This window comes from Pyxicephalus adspersus, chromosome 1 (assembly GCF_032062135.1).
Source record: "Pyxicephalus adspersus chromosome 1, UCB_Pads_2.0, whole genome shotgun sequence".
NCBI lineage: Eukaryota > Metazoa > Chordata > Amphibia > Anura > Pyxicephalidae > Pyxicephalus > Pyxicephalus adspersus.
In genome coordinates, this window is record NC_092858.1 from 79,124,924 (window position 1) to 79,142,577 (window position 17,654).

The window sequence follows — 17,654 nt, forward strand, 5'->3', positions numbered from 1 at the left end:
CTTTTGTTATATATATGTTTCTCCACTTTTTTGTTACCCCTGGTTTTCTTTACCTAATTGTCTGGGGTATGAAGAAGCCTCACACTAGGCCATTTACTTATACTGCAATACAGGAAAAAAAGTAGCAGAATAAAGGATTGGCAGAAAATTAGTCTCACCAGTCTGCTGCTTCTCCTTTTAGTTTTCAATAGCAGGCAGTGGGGTTGGGGGTTATTAGAGAACTGTAAATGTTACTGAGAAGCAGCAGGGAAAAAGTCTTCTCTCCCCTGACCAGCAGAGATCTGCCAGGTGACAAAACTGTAATTCCCACAACTAGATGGAGAGAAATACAAATTTTATGGTCCTCGCATATTATTTCATCTGTGCATTTAGCAATTTGGAGTTCAGCTTTTAAGAGGCTCAAACAAAGCTAATGTACTCTATTTTGATGTTTTTATATTTTGTTCACATAAACTATGACTTTATGCATTAATACTTTGCCCACAATATAACTTTATGTTATACCTACATTATAACTAAGTTTTCAAGACGTTACATGTCTATAGTCGATGTTGTTTTGACAAAACGTAGTAAAACTAGGTATGAACTTTAAGATGTGAACATAACCAAAACTCACCAAACATTCTGGGTCCAGTTATACATGCATTTAAAAGCACCGCAAATACACAAGGGTGGGCAGGGCTGTATCAATTATCTGTTGTAGCAGACAATTAGGTTTAAATATCTGACTTCATTATAAACAAACAATAAAAAGAACTTCCTATGTATATATAAAACTAGTCGATTGGGTTTTCTTTTTACTGTAGCAAAAGCAACAGGCAAACCTATTGTTTGGAGGGAAGCAGAGTCAAGGAACTTACTCCTACATAAGTTTGAAAATCCAACTATATTACAGAGATCCCGTCTCTAAGAATGGTAAAAATTGTTGACAAAGTGGTTCTTGTGCACTAGTAGCAGCTTTCAGTGTCTTTGGACTTGCCCAAATACAAAACCATTCTAACTTGGCAAAGCTTCGGCACTTCCTCATAACCCTGAGGTTTACCTACTCCCTCCCACCATCCACACATCTCAGAGAAGCAGCCCAATACAGTGACTGGCCAATAAAAACATGTGGAGGCATTTCTATGCACTGGGGGGCAGGCAATGTGCAAAATCAAAAACTGGGATTTAAACTTTCATAAAACATAAATTTACTTATGCCCCAAGCCTTTCTGAACCTAAAGAAACCAACCATTCTATTTAGGACAAATACTGGTTTGCTTCTAAAAGAACAAAAAATGTAAAGATTTGCACTCAGCATTATGCAACACATATAATAGTTAAACATACCTTTGGTTATTTTGCAATGCAAATGAAGGATTAGTTTTGAAGCCAAATAAGATGGGCCTTTTTTTGCCTTTAGGAAAATTAGCACATGCAAACCAGTATACTTTTACCGTGGTTGCAGGCTACATACTAAAAAAGGAACCTCAGAAGAGAAAACAAACCCTATGGAAATAAACTGGGATTCTGGATACAGAAACAGGAAATTCAGAATATTACCATATCAGACTGTGCAAACTTTCAAGACCAGCAAATATGTAACAAACAAATATATCTATGAGATGCAGTGGCATATGTGATGTCCTAGATCTAAAGGAAAACCCCACTTTCTCTAAAACAGAAAAGTACCACACACCACAGATTATTCAGGGATCATTAGCTACCTGTTGTGGTTTGAAAAATAATGAAAATGTACTTATCAACGCTACAAAATGGGGCTTTCTGTATGCATAAAGAACTTCCCCTAAAAAATGTACTGCTTGTGAATGTAGTTGTGAGCTTTCTGGCTTTGTTCATACAGGCAGTAAGAACATTTGCTTTGTGTTACTGAAGCTTTCCAAATGCTTTGCATTTTTTTTTTATCTTGCAAGCAACATTTTAAAGGCTTTGGCAACTTCTGTGGTTTCGTGCAGTTAGAAAGAGGTAAACGCATCACCCCTGAACCAACCTACTTGTGAGAAAAGTCCCCAATAACACACACACACAATAATTAAAACCGTAAAGGAGGAATATTTTAAAGGAGTAACTTCAGAATACTATAGATATATGCCTTAATGTTAAAGCATGCTGGTTACTGTCAAAAACACTTTAATTACATATATATATGTCGACCAGGGAGTTACCATAGTTGCCACATCCCCTTGTAATTAAAGTGTATTTAAAGTGTTTTTGACAGTAACCAGCATCCTTAATATTAAGGCATTTATCTATAGTATTCTGAAGTTACTCCTTTAAAATATTGCTCCTTTACGGTTTTAATTATTGTGTGTGTGTAAATATATATATCTATCTATGGTCGAGATCCAACGTGGACAGTACGCAGGCCAAACTTAGGCTGCGGAAAGCTCTTTTCATATCATTTCCATACTGCATCTTCTGACAAAATACATGGATAAAAAAAAAAAAAAAAAAAAAAACTCTGTTCAAACATATTGAGATTTCTTAGACAACCTATCACATAAAATCAAAGATATCAACCTGAGAGAATACCGTATTTTTCGGACTATAAGACGCTCCGGCCTATAAGACGCACCCAATTTTAAAGGAGAAAAACCTAGAAAAAAAAGATTCTGAACAAAATACTAAAAAATCACTCTGTGTCAATGTATCCCCTTCTAATCACTCTGACACAGAGTGATCAGAAGGGGATACATTGACACAGAGTGATTAGAAGGGGATACATTGACACAATGTATCCCCTTCTGATCACCCTGTGCCAAAAAATCATACTCACCCGATACCGCGATCCCGCGATGCTGTGGGCTTCTTCTTCTCCTCGCTCTCCTCCTGGCTGCAGCGCGTGTCTCCTCCTCCTCTGAGCGAGGAGAAGCTGACACGCATACCCCAGCGATCCCATAAGCAGGCTGATCCAGCCTGCTTACCGGATCGCGAGGGCACGTGTGCCGGCTTCTCCTCGCTCAGAGGAGGATGAGGGGACACGCGCTGCAGCCGGGAGGAGAGCCAGGAGAAGCCGGCACCCGTGCCCTCGCGATCCCGTAAGCAGGCTGATCCAGCCTGCTTATGAGATCGCGGGGGCACGGGTGTCGGCTTCTCCTGGCTCTCCTCCTGGCTGCAGCGCGTGTCTCCTCCTCTGAGCGAGGAGAAGCCGACATGCATACCCCCGCGATCCCATAAGCAGGCTGATCCAGCCTGCTTATGAGATCGCGGGGGCACGGGTGTCGGCTTCTCCTCGCTCAGAGGAGGAGGAGACACGCGCTGCAGCCGGGAGGAGAGCGAGGAGAAGAAGAAGCCCACAGCATCGCGGGATCGGGTGAGTATGATTTTTTTTAATTACCGGTATATTTAACGTGTATTCGGTGTATAAGACGCACCCACTTTTCCCCCCCAGTTTTGGGGAAGAAAAAGTGCGTCTTATAGTCCGAAAAATACGGTAGTTTACAGGGCGATAAGGAAGTGGAAAACTGTAGCAAGCGTTAGGCGGGGTTAAATTATTCAAGGACTGTGGTTTTCAACTAGCATTATTTAAGACAAAAAAAAAGCAAAGATGATGATCAGATAGGAAGTTGTTCAGTGTAGTTACAAAGCAAAAAAGAGCAGATGCCTAAAACAGATGTAAGGGAGGTGGTACCATGCACTGCCCATGAAGACATAATAACAGATACTGAAAAACACACACAAACACAACAACAATAAAAGTGTGACTATGTAGCATCTATACAGAAACAGACCATTATACCGGAAATACAGGAAAAGAGGGTGCTACTTGCAGCGTGCATGCAGGGCAATTAAACAGAATCTACAAAATGTAGACAAAATGTAGATTAGGAATACTTAGGAACCTTACTAGCAAATTATACATGTAATACTGCTAACATGTGGAAATACCAAAACCCATTTTGCAAAAAAAAAAAAAAAAAAAAAAAAAAAAGACAAACAAACTGACAACTATGCATCAAAGAATTATTGAATCATAGTAGATTTTTATTTTATACATCAAGCAAAAAGACAATGCTGTAACCAGAGGACCAGAAAGTCGACAACGGTATAAGCTGAAAACCAAGGCATGTGATGCTGCAATCTATCCAACATCTATTGGGCAGAAGGCCAGGCTATTCACACAGGCAAGGCATTTTTGTTGTTGCAAATAAACACAAGTTTACCTGCTAAAATACACTTTTTAATGCAAAGTTTGTTTTAAGAATAATAATAAAGTATCCAACCACAACAAAAATGATTGGTTTATTGCAGTCCTGGTAACCAGTGTTGGTCAAATTTGCCTTTGTTCATCGACAGTTCGTCTAAATTGACCCCAATTTTTTGTTTAATTCAGGAGCCAAATTTGATTCCCACTGAAGCCAGGGACAGTGCAATAAGAAAAATGATGGGGAATTTTATAACCATGATTGAGGGCATTTTTTACAGCTTCAAGGGCAACATATCTTTTGCACAGTTTTTAAAAATTACTGCAAACCTGTTCGGTTCTGATAATTGCTGCAAAGTAAAGTTAATGCTAGCAATATAGGGACCACACCTTTTGCCAATTGCTATTGAAATCAGTTGCAGTTTTCACAAACATTGTAAATTATAGAAAGTAACAACCATGCAAAATTAGGTATAGACTATTGTAATTAGATTTGCAATGAATCAGTAAGCACTGTGGCTAATTTTAAGACCTTGTTTAAGATGTTCCAAATCTTGCCATATTCTGTACAAATTCACATAGTTGTCGTTTGACCATATTATATGCTTGAAAATGTATTAGTTCAAGATCTACTGTCATGATGCATTGGGAGATCTACAAAAAGTTTCATTGCTTTTATCTGATTTATTTGTTTAAAACAGGGAGGATCCTTAAAAAGCTCCAATAATGATTTCATCAGTGAGTTTGGTAACAAAATAGTAATTTACTAGTCCTAGGCTATAATAAGATAGCACAGCTAGACAAAGAACAGGGCTACTAAGGTGGGAAACGTCTGCCTGATAATACAGTAGGGCCCTATACAGACATCAGGTCACCTTCACTGGAAATGATGCTTCATAGTAGATTCCAGCAACAGATGAAGGAATGAGTGCTGTACACGTAATGCTGTATAGAGAGGTGGGATTACATTTGGTCACTTGGGCTGCCTTCTCAGGCAGGCTCATCAGAAAATGAGGTTGCTGAACAAATTTAAGAAGAAACTTGAGGGCTTAGGAGGGTAATGGAGGCTGACCAAATGAATGCACATTAGCAGAAGTAGATATTTCTATGTATAGTATCTTTAGTTCCTTAACTCCCCTGGTGTACTGATCACAGTAAACCATTTTGTTTAAAGTAATCTTCTTGAGTATTCTACTGTCCTCATGGTCACACATTAAATGACATGCACTTTAAACAAGTTATTCCTTTAATCAAATGACTCAAGATAGTTCAAATCAGGATCAATTATGGTAATGGGTAGGAAATAAAGTTTTAAATATCTGTTCTACATGAAGCACAAAAAGACATAAAAGGGAAAAGAGGATTCCTGTGTAGCAATCTGCTGAAAGAATAAGAGCATGGAAGCTAGCACTGTAAGTATATTGCTTTCTTTCTCCTCTATATGCACAGGCGTGTGTGTGTGATGGGGTAATAATTCATTACGCTAGATGTATTTCTAAGAATAATTGTTTGAAGTTGTATCTATATGTTATCACAGAAACTGTAGAAAGGAATAACAAATTATAGGGAACCTTGTGATAATTGTACATATTCAGAAAATTATATTTAATTCAAATATGTAAAATGATGAAGAAAAATGTATCTGATAAAATAGCAGGCGCTACAACATCTGAATTGCTACAGAAAAATACTTCAGGTACATGCCTGGGAAGGTTCCCATTTATCAGGTCATTGCATATCTAATAGTCAAATTCAACTGGGTTTGTTCTTGTAATGTTGAAGATGTTTCAAAGCTTGTCAAAGCTAATTTTCTTCAGCTCTAGACATGGCTTAGACATGTCACTGAATATACAAAACCAAGTCCAGCTGAACATGATGAAGCCCCTATTTCAGTGCTGCACATTTTTGCAGTACCACACGTAAACCACTCATCTATCTTACCTGAATAACTTGGGGAGCCAAGAACCCTACGACACTTGGTCTGTGATTAAAATATACAAACCTGATAAGAAACTGATTTTACCAACAAACCCCCAGGGTATTAAAATACTGAGGCAAATTTATGCCCAAATATTTATGTTACCGTATTTTTTCTGAAATTGAATATATATAAATTTGTGAAAATTCCTCTTTTTTAAAATCTAAAGGCCAACAGTATATATATGTAATGATACAAAGGCATAAGGGGAGGCCATATACAACTCTACCACTCAGAACTGATTTATTAAAAAAATACAGATATGGACAATGGCATACAGTCGTGCTGGACCTGGAGGTGCCTGATCAACAGTCCCCACACCAGATTATTATAGAAACCACATATTTGCTAAAAGGACACTGTGATTAGAAAAACATACAACAGCCATTTCTAAAAGTATGCAGCCAGTAAAATGTGTGGAACTCCTAATCTGCATGTTTGTTTCATCCCAGTGTTTCAATAGTAGCTAAACCACCAGATCATCAATAAAGTGTGACAGCTAGAATTTTCATAAAGAGCAACCTTGATGCCTCACCAAGAACCAAACTTTTATTTAGCAGCAAAGAGTATACACCTCTGTGTTTTGGGGTGCTAGCTGAATGCAATGGGGTTCCATCCAAAAATATTAGAACACATATAGTCACATGCTTTAGCAAAGTGCATAGACAGTCAATTTGGCCTTAAAGCAGATGTAATCCAACATATGGCCTGTAGCCCAGAATTCAGCCTATCAAGCCATTTTAGTTTACCAGCAAAGGAGGTGCAGAGAGCCAAATGGCCCACTCTTGATTGGATTGGAGCTTTACTGACCCGAGGAGAAGTCAGGGGACAAGTAACAACAAGGGTGTTTAATGAGTAGTACAAAGAGAAAAACTGATATCAGAGATGGTTTTAGGGTAGAGCAAACTGCATGGGCCCCCACCAACACCAGTTCAGGGGTGCAGGGAGCTGAAATGCTGTGCCATGTCCCTATTTTGCCTAAATGGTTTCTGTGTTCTGTTCTATAAGAAGACATGAAGCTGATATGGGGATGTTTCCAACTGGCAGTGAAGCGAGTTTTAACTGTGACTATTGTGGCTTTACACCCAAAACTATTATTTAGGAGAATCCTGGATGATGGAGAGTTATGCTAATTTACTCTTTGGTTTATCTTTAGAGACTCTATTGCAGAGTTTCTGGTTCTGCATACTGCTGTAGCCATTTTGCAAACATTTTGTAACCTGTAAATCAAAAAAAAAAACTCTCTCTCCCCATATTGTACTCTGAACCTAACTCTGCCCCTGAAAATTTCTCGCCTACATACCTACAAGCATGGGAGGCCAAATTCCCATAGAGGGCAATCAGAAGGATAAAATACTCACCTTGGTTCGTAAGTCCTCTATCAGCAGTAGATATCAGGAATTAAGTTTTACAATTCTGTCAAGATGGTACACAACCCCGGAGAGGTTACACAGCTTCCTGGGGTTACTGACAGATGCTGGCGGTATAACCTGGCAAAGGTTTGTATGCTATAGATCTTGCCAAGTACTACGGCCTTTTTGGGTACAAGTGAGGGCCCTTATTCGGAGAGTCACAAATTATACTATGCCACAAGATCCAGGTTTTTTTCTGCTGCAGCATAATACAATTCCAGAGAAGGCTAAGTTTTATTCTTAGACATCTTAATCGTTGCTGCCAACTCTTGTATTCCATTTTATTGGAATTCAACAGTCACCCCAAATGTAGGTTTATGGCTCCATAAGGTGGAGCTAGTTTAGGGGGTAGCCAAGATAAATTTAATGCTATGTGGGGTTGCTGGACATATTATAGGGCACTTAGTTTAAGTGCCACTTGGGTCCGACCCTTTCTGCTTAGACAGTGTTATTTTCAGAACCTGTTTTGTGTCTCTATATGTTGTCAGATCCTTTGATCAATTTATGTACTGACTTCATGTTATGTCACAGATTTGATGCTGTATGCTCTTTAGCTAGAGATTTTCACTAGACTATGTGGAATATTCCCTGTACAGTTTTTGTATTTCTTTAGCATCTCCCACCCCCTACCCCTATTTTGTTACTGTTAATATGTTTTTTCAAAAATGTTAATAATAGTTTGGATAAAAAAAAAATTTGATTTAATAATAATAATAATTTCCTGTGGTATTGCAGTGTTTGTTTTTTTAAGGTACTAAACAGCACCGTATACTTTTTTACATTTATTGCCATATGTTCAAGGCAATCTAGCACTTTAGGAAAATATGCCATCTAGCCTCAGGATGTAAAAAACTGACACAACTGATGTAAAAACTAATGAAAATGACATTTGGGCATTTTTTTTTTAATACACTTCCCTATGCATGCACCATCATATTCTCCTGTTCTGGGTTTCCTGACTTTAGATTATCCTGGCCCATCCAATCCAGATCACCAAACTCCTGCAGGGTGCTCATCCAGTCCTGACACCTCTGGGGCATGTCAGGATACCCAGTATATGCCAGCATGATACGCAGCTGCTTTTTTTTTTTTTTTTTTTCACCAGAAAATCACCTGTCCCCTTTTGCACTGACCTGTCTGGATGCCAATTTCAGAAGCTGAACCATAGTTGTACTTTAAGTTAATACAATGTTTAGCAGTATATATTTGATTTAAATGTAATATATGTTTCACCCTATCCCATCTCTTGCGGAGTTTGCATGCTGCTGGTCTCCAGTAGCTTATTTGTAACTTGTCTATAAGCATGCAATCCAGAAGTGCCATCATGGAACTTTTTATGGTGGAAGCATGTCTGTGTAAACTGTCTGTCTGCTCTAGAAGCCCATGCGACAGGATGACAACAAGCACAAATGAGACACACCAAAAGAGCTATGCAACACCGTGCTAGAAGTTGCCTGAGTAAGAATCTTCATAGCAGAACCACCATGAATAGAAAAAAAAGTTAAACATTTGAAGAAAAAAAAAAAGTTACATTAACTTAAAGCTTGATGATATTTTAGTGACTGGGTTTACATATTCTTTACAAGTAGTAACTGCACACCAAAAGACGATTACAACAGTAAAACAAAACCGTACCATACACATTTGCTTAGTATTAGAAAAAAAAAAAAAAAAAAAGCTCACAGGTCACAGCATTTATAAGAAAAAAATCAGGTGGGCAATCAGCCCACATGGTATTCACAGCCATTACACAATATGACAGGTAAAGAATTAATTTAATTACAGGTCTCTCATACTGCACATTAAAACATGTTATTAAGTGTCTGCTGTTCTACTTTATAGCTCAAGGTCTGTTACACCTACAGGAAAAATGACACCACCCACAGATACATATTTAGAGAGGCTCAGCAATTGCCCCTTGTAGGCATTTCTGCACCTGTTACCGGGATGGAGCAACAATTAGCCTGAACACATTATAATCATATATGAAATCATTATCTGTGGATACTCTTAAATACTTGAAGTATTTGTAACCTTGTATATAAAAGTCTGTCTGCCAGTTCCACAGTAGTTGTGTTAGCAGAGTACTTTTTATAAATGCATAAACAGTTTTATGCAAAATAACAGTGTACATATTCAATTACAGGAGCACCGAGGGGCCAAGGGCAATGGTCTAAAATGGAAATAAAGGATCTATGTGTATTTACAGGAGAATGTAACAGCTTTAGTGATCAGGTCGGAATACATTTCGCTCCAGTATTTCATATATCTGGTCTTCTGTGTGTTTATATAGACATTTAAAAGATACAAATAAAAAAATGCAGATCTAAACATGACTAACTATGAATCAGCAACACTACAAGATTCTGGCAGAAAGAAAAACTGGTGCTATGACAATGAGAATCCAGATGTCATTTGCAAAGAGAAGATTAAATGAAAGCCAACACCACTATTTTTCCTTTGCTCAAGGTTTTATTAATAAAACCATAATCCCACCGAAGATTGAGGATTATAGATTTGCCAACACGTTATAAAAAAAAAAATGTCTATTCACATATTTTATCTGGAATATTAGAAGATGAAAAAGAGACATTGATTGCCACTTTCAGGAACAGCGAGTAAGCCTGTGTTTGCATAAAACAACAGATGATGATAGGAAGCCTTTATGGTTATCTCATTGGGTGATTCAAACTCAACTGCCTTAAAATTCATAAATGTTACATCCTATGACATGTAAAATGCAAACTGGAACTGACAGACACCATCTAACAAAAGTTAACTTTTTCTCCTAACAATATAATAAAAGGATTCACTTTACATGAACTATTACATAAACAGAAGCGTGAATCAGACAACTCCTACATCTAAAATCACATAAGAAATTTTCACGCCTGAAAATCTGCTGCGTGCCCGACATGCTCAGAGCACATTTGCTCCCATGCAGCTGATGCAGCATTCACAGGCAGTCTGCGCACTTATTTTCTCATATGAATCTGATGTACCAGCATCAGTGGCTCTGGTATGACCCCACACTAATTATTTACAGTTTGTACACTACATATCAGATGCTTGAAACATTACAGAAAACAGATCTCTGATAAAATATAAAGTTATGATTAGAGTACATTATTTAAAATTAAAAAGAATTCTTAAAGTGTTCCTGAAACTACAAGAGTGTAGAAGCTACTGGTGTTTGGAGGTTTGGGCTCTGGCTCCATCATCCTCACCTACACCAACTGTGCAGCATGAGAGTTCCTCTATAGATTTCACTGGCTGCATGATTATACTGAGCATGATACCTACTAAGTAGCAAAGGCAAGGGTAGGATGATAGAAATGACAGCTCCTACATTGTTTGATTAACACAAAACAAAGCTCAGGTTTTGTTTTATTCAAAGTAAACTTGTCATGATACAAACATAAGAAATGCCATTTCTGAAGCGCCCATGATCCTGATGAAGTTTTATGCTGACCTTCAGGTACTAATATTGGTCTCTCTAATATGTAGATTACATTCACATAGGCAGTGAGAAGAGACGTTCCTGGCGGTTGGCACCTTGCTGGAAACTTAGTTCTTATAAAACCAACATTTGGCTGCCCCATTCATTTCCTATGCACCAACTGAACCGCCATCATGGTTCACAGACATGAGGAATTGGTAACAGCAATCCTACGGAGGCCTCATTCTGCACCCCATACTGGGTCAGATACTATACTGAAACCTGGGGATCAACATATCAGCTGGGCAGAGTACTTTTATAGGGTTTACAGTCAGAAATAACTGCATCTGTCCTTCTCTAATACCAGAAGACCCAAAGATCCCGCCAGCAAAAAAAAAGGAAAAGTCATTATCTCCTGAGGTCAGCAGCCTTGAAATCTCTGTTGGCCCAAGCTACCAAGGAAAGTCCCATCTCTAGATCCATGGCCGTGTACCCTGTTAAAGTAAACCCTGGAAAAAAATCAACTTTTACACATGTTTTGTCTTCCTGAATTCTTTCAGAACACCTCTGCTTCGGGTATAGAGAAAAGAGGAGTGGGGTGTAGTGTGTAACCCATTTCCTGTCTCGGGGTGACAACTCTGCTCTTCCACAGTACAGTAAGTGAGTGTTGTCACCCTACGGCAGGAGGTCTGTGGATGGAAGCTGCAATAGAGAACATTTTAGTCTTGTTGTGTAAGGGTTCTTGGGACAATGATGATCAGACAGTATGTGCACACCATGGGGCAATGGCAGCCCCTCAGTAATATAACCCCCATAGGGGTAAAGTTGGGACAGGAGTCCTGTGCCTAATAATAAGGAGTGACATGAGGAGTGACGAGCTGCATGTGTGATGAAGTACTCACCGTTTGGTCCATACTTTTCTCTGCTCCTCCGGACCTGCTCGCTGCTCACTCCGCAGTTCTCATTCACCTCGAAGTGTCGGAGTACCTCAGACACGGGCTTGCTGTGCGCGCTGTCCATGGTGGGTGAGCCGCCCCGTCAGCCGGGCTGGATGTGGAGGGGTGAGCGGCGGTGTGTGGAGGAGAGGAGCGCCCGCTGCACCTTGTCTGCCGGTGCTGGAAGGTGAGCTGTAGTCACGGTCCCGCCTCTACACTGACTCGGCCAGCTCTGCCCTCCTCCTCATGACTGTGCCCGAGACAAATGCTGTCAGGAAGCCCCGGGACTCCTCAGCTGCACTAACACTGCTAGCTTGCTGCAACACAGCTTGTTCCTTCAGCAGCCTCCTGTGCACGGCTCTTTATTATCCTGCACTACCTGAAGCCTGCTCATTGGCTGCCTGCTGCACCCAAATACTGCCTGCCCACACTAACCACCCCTCGTCCTCCCCCATTGGGCCGTGCCTGCTGGAAATTAGCATGTTCAACATTTAGCCTCCGGTACTTCTCGCAGTGGAAAATCTTTTTTTGAGCATGTATAGATATGAACAACCCCCTCCCTACACTTCAGAGCTTCACTTCCTCTTATTCTTTTGCAGCTGAATGCAAAACCTAGTGAGGTGCAGCAAGGAAGGGGTTAAGTCATGAAACCGCCGAGTTGTGGAGATAAGACAGTGACAGTTGTTGTGGAACATATTGCACAGCTCCTGTACACACTGACAGACCTAACTGTATTTGAAATGTAACAACCATCAGGCAATAGGAGCACAATTGTCATGTACCTTAGTAACTGGCCTATGTGTACATTAGTTACCATTCATACTACTGACGTAAATAGTGAATATCACATACTCCTTTCCCTTTGTCTCTTGCTGCAATCACAAGCACATAACAGTGCAAAGAAAAAGCACATCACAGGACCATATTCGTTTCCACAGCAATAACATTTTGTATACAGTGCACTTCTCAGTACATTCCCCAAATGTAACCAAATACCCATTAAGCACATTAAAGCAGAATTTGTCATCTATGGCTACCATACACATACATTGAAGATCTGTCCTGCAAGTGTTGCTGCCTGGGACATGAGCAAATAGGGGAATCAAGGCCCATAGTCAGCCTAGAATAAGTGAAGGTTACACTTAGGAAGACAGAATATACTTACTCCATGTAGTTGCAGAGGGGTTGCAGAAGCCAGATGAGCCTGTTGATCATTGCCATTAAGAGCAATTAAGCCTGGCAGGTTTGACAGGTAACTTAGTTCAAAGTAAACTTGAGTAAACAAAATAAAGGAAACATATAGAGTAGAAACATTATTAGAAATACTATTTTACTTGGATTTACTAATATACTTTTTTTTCTACAACTATGAATGAGTGCCATTGTCTAATTCTGCTGCATATTTTACAGAGAATCTTTGTTGAATACATAGACAAATAATAGTAACAATACAATAACTAATAAAAAAATGTCATGGAGAGCTGGGTACTGACATGGTAAAATGTACTGCTTAGCAGGAAAGGACTTATCATGTGGTTTTAAAAACAACACCTAAAAATGAATGTTTGGGGCTTTCTTTAAAGCTGTACATGGTAGTATCTGTTTTATTCTTCAATTGAGAAAAAAATGTGTGATTTCCTCTAAATGCAATCGGGATGGCCAAGAAATAGAGGGCAGCAAGAGTGCAGACAGCCCCCCTTTCCTGTGTCATACATGTTTGCTTTCCCTTAACATTGGATAACCCCATTGTTAAGGAACATGACCTCTTCCTCACATCCAGTCCCCCAAAAAGGTTTTTGAACTAAGTATCCACCCCTCCCAGGGGAATGAGTACAGAAGACATATGTTTATCATACCCATTTTCAGAAAAAAGGTAAAGTAAAAAAACATGCACACACGTTAAAAACATTTATTGTAACACAAACCCATACTCACTGACTTAAAAGAACTATTTTATTTATGTCCCCAGAAGTAGATTTAGCATCAATCACATCATCCAGCAATGGAATTCCAACATTAGTCATGACAACCCAATGCACAAAGACATTTATCTGTAGCAGACCCATCACTAAATGCACTGCCAAATTTAAATAGGAAATAATAATTGTCATCATGACCAATCTGATCAGCCTTTGCATTGACACTTGGGAAAGAATGCACAGACAATTATAAATTCTCAATACGTGCCATCTCTTGCTACTCTGCCTGTGTGTCCATTAGAGGAATTTTTGATCACTTCCTATTATAACAGGAAGCAGGGCTAAATGTTCCAGAAGGATACAAATGAAATTTACCAAATCTGACAAAAACAAAAAGCAGGTTTAGATGGAGCTGGGTTATAAATCCTAAACTACAGGTGGGATTTCCAGTAGCTTAAAACATTCTACTAAATCTGCTTAAAATCATTCACATAGAGCATCTCCTCTAACTGACTTTGATCCCATGGGATTGTCTGGGTTTCAGATGCCCAGGTTCTGTGTGTCCAGGACATGTCCTGGAGCCAAGTGCTTGGGCAGGTGAGCCAGCCTGCCAGGTAGAATCATTGTTTGGCACACATTATGTGTAAAGTTCAGGAGGTTAAGGAGGAATTATTGCCATTACTATCAAGGACTGAAGGAAGGGAAGGTAGGTTATTGGTAGTTTCTGATCACCAATGATTGAGGAGGGGACAGGAACATTATTGCTTGCCACTGACCACTAAAGATTTGGGGCTGCTATACATGGCCACTGGCCACCAATGACTGGGGGAGGGTATTTGTTTTTCAGATTGACTACAAAAAATGGGGATGGGGTTATTTACTGTCACTGGACAGCAATGACTGGGGAGATGTATTTTGATTATTGCTATATTGTAGCACTGCTTTGTACACACCGCTGTCCTTAACACTTCATAAACTATGTTGTTCATTACATACCCATGGCCAAGGTGTTTATTGTCTCAGTTTTTGTTTTCTAAGTAATCCCTAGCTATTTTATTCTGAAAAGTAGGCTCAGACAAAATCTATATTCTGAGAACAGAAAGCCATTGTCATTAAAGAGTTACAAAAAACCAAGTTCCTTTTTTGTGAGGTTAAACCATGGCTACAAGACTCTCACTTGAGGCCCAGTAATTAAAGCAGGACTAAACCCTTTAAAAAATGTAACTAGACAGGTCCTTTATTGCAGAAAGAACAGATGATGTCCCTTCCTACCTGCCTGATTGATTGTTTTAAAATACACTCACCTGTTCCTGTGCGCCATCTTCTTTTATCTGATTCTAATCTTTGCCCATCTCTATTTCCGGGGTCAGTATGACGTAACTCCTGCATGCGCTTGGGAGTTAATTCAGTTCTACCAGCCCCAGGTGAAGCTGAGATACCTGGCAATCCTGGCATTGTGTGCTGAGCTGCACATGATGCTTCTAAATAGAAGGCAGTGATCAGGCAGGTAAGGGTGATTTATTACAAAATGGGCATGTTCAATTTCTGCAATTTCTGCTTGATTGCAATTTTTTTTGCAGAACTTTAAGAAGTATTTTTTGGGTACATGCCGTATATACAGTGGGTAGACTATTTATTCATGCTCTTTAAACTATTCCCAATGTTCTGCTTAATGTAGCTACTTCCATCATTTTTCCACAACACACAACTTGGTATATGTGCCAATTTGTCCTTCTTCTTCAAGGTTTAAAGTTGAGAGATGTAATTTAGGGCCCATTTACCTATATTGTTGTTTGCCGTGTGCTAATGCATGTACATTAACATGTGGATTAAGGCAGCCAATTTTTAAAATCTGCAGCTGTAGCACCTCATCAAAGAAAAACACAAGCAGGATTTTTGTTGCAGTTGTATTAAAGACTAAGACTGTAATTAAAGACTGTGTATTGTGCATTAACAGTTATTGTAATGTGTTTTAAGATGCCATTGACAATGAATGGAACAGGTAAGACACTACACACAAACAATACATGTGAATGATCTCTAAGCATAATAATCAATTGTTAGCAGATCGCTCTCTATTATGTAAGCTTCACACTTACATTTAGCGGTGAATAAACACAAGCAAACTGAATAGATCAATTTAGGTGTGACTAGGGCCATTTTGAATAATTATCTGCCGTGCCCAGGTACTCCTGAACAGCTCCTGAACACATGTAGTCTTCTTCATTGCTACTTGAAATTGGAGGAGAAATGTCAACAATGTGATACTTGTGTGCAACATTTTCTAACCTTGTTATGATAGTGCACAGTTCCTGACTGTCATGCTTTTTTCCAACATCACTCTATATATCTAATCAGCATAAGCCATTTTAATCTAAGTTTTATAATGGATTTTATCATTTTTTTTAAGTCATCTTAATTGTACAATATGGATCACCAGTATAGCAAATACCAACAATTGTTAAAAGGCAAATTCCAAAAAGGTATAATAAACTCAATTGCATCCACCCATGGCCATTACGATGTACAGCTAGACTTAGACTAGGATAGAATGGACTTTTTATTGCAGAAAAGAATCTAGTTTATATATTGATGTTACTTTGTTCTCTATTTTTAGATTGGGGTGGGCGTTGAATCAAGATGTATTGGTTAAGTCCCAAATTTAGCCTAAACATTTAATTTCAATTTAGGAAATAAGATTTTATCCTACAGAACAAGTATTGACAGAAGTGGATGTTTACTGCACAGAATGACACCTACAAAACTACGATACCAACCTTTCCCTTACTGAAAATTTGCTGCAACCTGTGTTCCTCTTGGTGAGATTTCTTTTCATTTCCTTTACCAACAGGTGACCTCTTTAACTTCTTTAACTTTAACAGACTACATAGCTAGCCTTTTCTAAACAAAGAGCTTTAAAAATATGTTGTTTGTGTTTTCTGCATCACATTCTTTATTTGATGTTACATTGTATACTTTTCATTATAATTTATATTTTTGCCTAACTACAATAAAAAGGTATGTAAAATAATAAATAAATAAATAAATTGGAGTTTGACTTGAACTGCAGTGTAGTGTGTGGGTAGATCCAGGACATAATCTTGCTGCCTGACAAGGTGGCTGGACCACAAGACTGGAAGAACAAAGTTTTCTATTTCTTTAATGTAAAACGTGTTACAAATACTGTATGTATTTCAACTGGGTTTTTTCTGTTTATCTAAAATACAGCTTTAAATTGCTCAAGAGAATGAAATTATACCTTCCCACGCAGTTTAGCTCTTAGTGAGTCACTGATCTGGATATTGATGTATTGTGTGTATTTCTGAAGTTTTTAGTTCACTGGCTGCTTGCTTATTCCAAGTCAACAAATTAATAAACACTAAAGCTGTGGCGTTAGCATGACAGGCAGTTAGCAATTTCATAGGTGATATTACCATTTTAAGTTGTTTTCTTTTTTCTTTTAAATGAATTATTATTGAATTTTCCAACAGAGATATAAATGACAGGTACAGTAACCAAAAACATTAAACAACACTGAGAGTACAGAAAATGGAAAGAAAAGGCAAAACATTCAAAGAAAGCACACAACGAAGTTATTAAACAAACAGTAGTAGATGCACAATACAATTTGGTTGATTATAACAGCTTGTGTTTACAAAACAGTATATATAAAAAACAGGTATATATAAAAAAAAACTGTTTCAACACAATATTAAAAAAAGGCAGAGCTTCATCAACATGTCAGGATGCTATACACATGACCCAATCTAGTAGCAAGTAGGTCTTCTTCATGAAAAATATGTGAGTAATCCTGAGATATATGACCA

The 17,654-nt window shown here is 38.6% G+C and overlaps 1 protein-coding gene across 1 annotated transcript in view; it reads right to left on the bottom strand.

Moving 5' to 3' along the window:
* ATP2A3 (ATPase sarcoplasmic/endoplasmic reticulum Ca2+ transporting 3) overlaps nucleotides 1-12,297 on the bottom strand; it is a 91,600-nt gene extending 79,303 nt beyond the window's left edge. The window contains exon 1 of the mRNA XM_072405240.1: nucleotides 11,876-12,297. Within this exon, the coding sequence (XP_072261341.1) occupies nucleotides 11,876-11,993 (118 nt within the window). The 5' untranslated portion in view covers nucleotides 11,994-12,297. The remainder of the gene's footprint in view (nucleotides 1-11,875) is intronic.
* Nucleotides 12,298-17,654: the final 5,357 nt, after the last annotated feature.